Source organism: Passer montanus, unplaced genomic scaffold, assembly GCF_014805655.1.
Source record: "Passer montanus isolate IOZ18808 unplaced genomic scaffold, ASM1480565v1 scaffold368, whole genome shotgun sequence".
Taxonomy (NCBI): domain Eukaryota; kingdom Metazoa; phylum Chordata; class Aves; order Passeriformes; family Passeridae; genus Passer; species Passer montanus.
This window is the reverse complement of record NW_024368463.1, coordinates 18,360-23,801: the sequence shown is the minus strand read 5'-3', so window position 1 is coordinate 23,801 and position 5,442 is coordinate 18,360. Positions and strand designations below refer to the sequence as shown.

At 65.7% G+C, this 5,442-nt stretch overlaps 1 protein-coding gene across 1 annotated transcript in view; it reads left to right on the top strand.

The window, feature by feature from the left end:
* Positions 1 to 5,442, top strand: part of LOC120505893 (chromodomain-helicase-DNA-binding protein 3-like) — a gene marked incomplete at its 3' end in the record, with an annotated part of 35,690 nt that overhangs the window by 15,185 nt on the left and 15,063 nt on the right. Inside the window, 8 exon segments of the mRNA XM_039716840.1 lie at positions 264 to 395; positions 950 to 1,049; positions 1,981 to 2,187; positions 2,887 to 3,087; positions 3,174 to 3,233; positions 4,109 to 4,230; positions 4,854 to 5,027; positions 5,109 to 5,250. Coding sequence (XP_039572774.1) covers positions 264 to 395; positions 950 to 1,049; positions 1,981 to 2,187; positions 2,887 to 3,087; positions 3,174 to 3,233; positions 4,109 to 4,230; positions 4,854 to 5,027; positions 5,109 to 5,250 — 1,138 coding nt within the window.

Sequence of the window (5,442 nt, the reverse complement as noted above, 5' to 3'; positions counted from 1 at the left end):
GCTGTCCCCTGCCCCGGGTGACGCGGTGCCCTGGCTGTCCCTGGCTGTCCCCGGTGTGTCCCCACGCTGTCCCCGCTGTCCCCTGCCCCGGGTGACGCGGTGCCCTGGCTGTCCCTGGCTGTCCCCGGTGTGTCCCCACGCTGTCCCCGCTGTCCCCTGCCCCGGGTGACGCGGTGCCCTGGCTGTCCCTGGCTGTCCCCGGTGTGTCCCCACGCTGTCCCCGCTGTCCTGTCCCCTGCCCCGGGTGACGCGGTGCCGCGCAGCGTGGACCGGAAGGGGCAGTACCACTACCTGGTGAAGTGGCGGGACCTGCCCTACGACCAGGCCACCTGGGAGGAGGACGAGATGCCCATCCCCGACTACGACCTGCACAAGCTGGCCTACTGGAAGCACCGGTGAGGGACACCGGGGACACTGGGAGGGACACTGAGGGGACATTGGGGACACTGGGGACACAGGGATGTGCCTACTGGAAGCACCGGTGAGGGACACGGGGGACACTGGGGACATGGGGGACATCAGGGGGACATGGGGGACACAGGGATGTGCCTACTGGAAGCACCGGTGAGGGACACTGGGGACACTGGGAGGGACACTGGGGACATCAATGGGACACTGGGGACACTGGGGACATCGGGGGACACAGGGACATCAGGGGGACATGGGGGTTACAGGGATGTGCCTACTGGAAGCACCGGTGAGGGACACTGGGGACACTGGGAGGGACATTGGGGACATCAATGGGACATGGGGGACACAGGGATGTGCCTGCTGGAAACACTGGTGAGGGACACTGGGGGGGACACTGGGGTTACAGGCTGTCCCCTGATGTCCCCTCCTGTCTCTGATGTCCCCCGCTGTCCCCGCTGACCCCCGCTGTCCTCTCATGTCCCCTGATGTCCCCGCTGTCCCCTCCTGTCCCTCCTGTCCCTGTGTCCCCGTGTCCCAGGGAGGTGTTCATGGGCGAGGACCCGGCCCAGCCGCGCCGCTACAAGAAGAAGAAGAAGGAGACGCCAGGGGAGGGGCCCCCCGACTCGCCCACCAACGACGTGAGTGACCCCAAAAACGGGGCACCCCAAAAACGGGGCACCCCTAAACCCGGGCACCCCAAAAACTGGGGGGACCCCACAAGGACCTTTGGGACATCCCTGGACACCTGAGTTCCCCCCAAACCCCATTCCCCTGACACACCTGTGACACCTCCAGCCCTGTGGGTTTTTGGGGTGCCCTGAATCTCCCCAAACCCAGTTCCCCCAACACCTCCACACCTCTCCCAGCCCCTTGTGGGGGTTTGGGGTGCTCTGAATCACCCCAAACCCCATTCCCCCGAGCCCTGTGACACCTTGGGGGAGGCTGTGGGGCATTGGGGTCACCCACGTGGGGCTGGGGGCACCCGGGGGGCACTCACGTGGTCATTAGGGTCACCCACGTGGGCCTGGGGTCATCCACATGGTCACTAGGGTCACCCATGTGGGGCAGGGGTCACTCATGTGGTCACTAGGGTCATCTGTGTGGGGCAGGGGGCACCTCTGTCCCCCAGGGCCTGTCCCCCAGGGTGTGACAGTGTCCCCAGGGTGTGACACAGTGCCCCCAGGGTGTGACAGTGTCCCCAGGGTGTGACACAGTGCCCCCAGGGTGTGACACGGTGTCCCCAGGGTGTTTCTGTGTCCCCATGATGTGACACAGTGTCCCCATGGTGTGACACGGTGTCCCCAGGGTGTGACACGGTGTCCCCCAGGGCCACACCAGGGGCCTGTTCCCGTGTGACAGTGCCCTCAGGGTGTTTCTGTGTCCCCATGATGTGACACAGTGTCCCCATGGTGTGACACGGTGTCCCCAGGGTGTGACACGGTGTCCCCCAGGGCCACACCAGGGGCCTGTTCCCGTGTGACAGTGCCCTCAGGGTGTTTCTGTGTCCCCATGATGTGACACAGTGTCCCCATGGTGTGACACGGTGTCCCCAGGGTGTGACACGGTGTCCCCCAGGGCCACACCAAGGGCCCGTTCCTCGTCAGCGCGCCGCTCTCCACCATCATCAACTGGGAGCGCGAGTTCCAGATGTGGGCCCCGGCCTTCTACGTGGTCACCTACACCGGGGACAAGGACAGCCGCGCCATCATCCGCGAGAACGAGTTCTCCTTCGACGACACCGCCATGAAGGGCGGCAAGAAGGCCTTCAAGATGAAGGTGGGGACAGGGGACACCTGGGGACACCTGCGGGGGGCAGCTGGGGGTGGCGCCTGGACAGCTGGGGGACAGGGGGCAGCTGGGGGTGGCACCTGGACAGCTGGGGGACAGGGGACAGCTGGGGGTGGCGCCTGGACAGCTGGGGGACAGGGGGCAGCTGGGGGTGGCACCTGGACAGCTGGGGGACAGGGGGGGGTGGCACCTGCGGGTGGCACATGGACAGCTGGGGAGGGCACCTGGACACTTGGGGACAAGGGGGACAGGGGGTGGCACCTGACACTTGGGTCATGGGTGCGTCTGTGTCCCCAGGGTGTGACACAGTGTCCCCAGGGTGTTTCTGTGTCCCCATGATGTGACACAGTGTCCCCAGGGTGTGACAGTGCCCCAGGGTGTGACAGTGCCCCAGGGTGTGACAGTGCCCCAGGGTGTGACAGTGCCCCAGGGTGTGAAGTGCCCCCAGGGTGTGACAGTGCCCCAGGGTGTGACATGGTGTCCCCAGGGCCTGTCCCCAGGGTGTGACACGGTGTCACCAGGGTGCGTCTGTGTCCCCAGGGTGTGACACAGTGTCCCCAGGGCGTGACACAGTGCCCCCAGGGCCTGTCCCCAGGGTGTGACAGTGCCCCAGGGTGTGACAGTGCCCCAGGGTGTGACACAGTGTCCCCAGGGCCTGTCCCCAGGGTGTGACACGGTGTCCCCCAGGGCCACACCAAGGGCCCGTTCCTCGTCAGCGCGCCGCTCTCCACCATCATCAACTGGGAGCGCGAGTTCCAGATGTGGGCCCCGGCCTTCTACGTGGTCACCTACACCGGGGACAAGGACAGCCGCGCCATCATCCGCGAGAACGAGTTCTCCTTCGACGACACCGCCATGAAGGGCGGCAAGAAGGCCTTCAAGATGAAGGTGGGGACAGGGGACACCTGGGGACACCCCAAAACCCAGGCATGGCTGAGGGGGGCACCCCAAAACCCCGGGATGTGGGTGGGGAGCTGTTGGGTCCCTGCCTGGTGGTGGACGAGGCCCACCGCCTCAAGAACAACCAGTCCAAGGTGGGGGGCACCCCAAAACCCGGGCATGGGGCTGGGGGGCACCCCAAAACCCAGGCATGGCTGAGGGGGGCACCCCAAAACCCCGGGATGTGGGTGGGGAGCTGTTGGGTCCCTGCCTGGTGGTGGACGAGGCCCACCGCCTCAAGAACAACCAGTCCAAGGTGGGGGGCACCCCAAAACCCGGGCATGGGGCTGGGGGGCACCCCAAAACCCAGGCATGGCTGAGGGGGGCACCCCAAAACCCCGGGATGTGGGTGGGGAGCTGTTGGGTCCCTGCCTGGTGGTGGACGAGGCCCACCGCCTCAAGAACAACCAGTCCAAGGTGGGGGGCACCCCAAAACCCGGGGCGTGGGGCTGGGGGCACCCCAAAACCCCGGGGTGTGGGTGGGGGGTTGTTGGGTCCCTGCCTGGTGGTGGACGAGGCCCACCGCCCCAAGAACAACCAGTCCAAGGTGGGGGGCACCCCAAAACCCGGCCATGGGGCTGGAGGCTCCCCAAAACCTCCCGTGGGGCTGGGGGCACCCCAAAACCCAGGGATATGGGTGGGGGGCACCCCAAAACCCCGGGATGTGGGTGGGGGGCACCCCAAAAGCTGGGGGTGTGGGTGGGGGTACCCCAGAACCCAGGGATCCCTGATTTCAGGGTCTGAGGGTGCTCAGGAAGGTGTCAGGGGTGCCCCTGGTGGATTTTGGGGTCTGAGGCCGTGTCCCCAAGTGTGTTTCAGGGTGTCCCCAGGTGTGTTTCAGGGTGTCCCCAGGTGTGTTTTGGGGTGCCGAGGTGTGTTTCAGGGTGTCCCCAGGGTGTTTCAGGGTGTCCCCAGGTGTGTTTTGGGGTGCCCCCGGTGGATTTCGGGGTCTGAGGCCGTGTCCCCGCAGTTTTTCCGGGTGCTCAACGGGTACAAGATCGAGCACAAGCTGCTGCTGACGGGGACCCCGCTGCAGAACAACCTGGAGGAGCTCTTCCACCTGCTCAACTTCCTCACGCCCGAGCGCTTCAAGTGCGTCCCGGGACACCTCTGCCACCTCCTGGGTCACCTCTGCCACCTGTGCCACCTCCTGTGTCACCTCCATGTCATCTGTGCCACCTGGGTCACCTGTGCCACCTCCTGTGCCTCCTCCTGGGTCACCTCTGCCACCTCCTGGGTCACCTCCTGTCACCTATGCCACCTCCGTGTCACCTCTGCCACCTCCTGGGTCACCTCTGTCACCTGTGCCACCTCCTGTCACCTCCTGGGTCACCTCTGTCACCTCCATATCACCTCTGCCACCTCCTGTGTCACCTCCTGTGCCATTTGTGTCACCTCCTGTCACCTATGTCACCTCCTATCACCTGTGTCACCTCCTGTGCCACCTCCTGTGTCACCTCCTGTTGCCTGTGTCTCCTCCTGTCAACTCCCATCCCCTCCTGTCCCACCACATCCTGATGTCCTCACGGTGACCCTGTCCCCTGTCCCCAGTAACCTGGAGGGGTCCCTGTGTCCCTCCCTGTCCCTGTGTCCCCTCCATGTCCCCACGGTGACCCTGTCCCCCTGTCCCCAGTAACCTGGAGGGGTTCCTGTGTCCCTCCCTGTCCCCGTGTCCCCTCCATGTCCCTGTGGTGACCCTGTCCCCGTGTCCCCAGTAACCTGGAGGGGTTCCTGGAGGAGTTTGCCGACATCTCCAAGGAGGACCAGATCAAGAAGCTGCACGACCTGCTGGGCCCCCACATGCTGCGGCGCCTCAAGGCCGACGTCTTCAAGAACATGCCGGCCAAGACGGAGCTGATCGTGCGCGTGGAGCTCAGCCCCATGCAGAAGTAGGCGCTGTCCCCTGCCCGCGGGGCTGTCCCCTGCCCCCCGTGTCCCCAGAGCAGCCGGTGGCACCGCTGTCCCCGCAGGAAGTACTACAAGTACATCCTGACGAGGAACTTCGAGGCGCTGAACTCGCGGGGCGGCGGCAACCAGGTGTCGCTGCTCAACATCATGATGGACCTCAAGAAGTGCTGCAACCACCCCTACCTGTTCCCCGTGGCGGCCATGGTGGGGACACCGGGACACCGGGGACATCGCGGGTGTGGGGGGACACCAGGGGTGTGGGGGGACACCGGGACACCAGGGGACATGGGAGACCAGGGACACCGGGGACATCACGGGTGTGGGGGGACACCGGGGGTGTCGGGGGACATGGGGACACCAGGGACAGCGGGGGCGTGGGGGGACACGGGGACACCA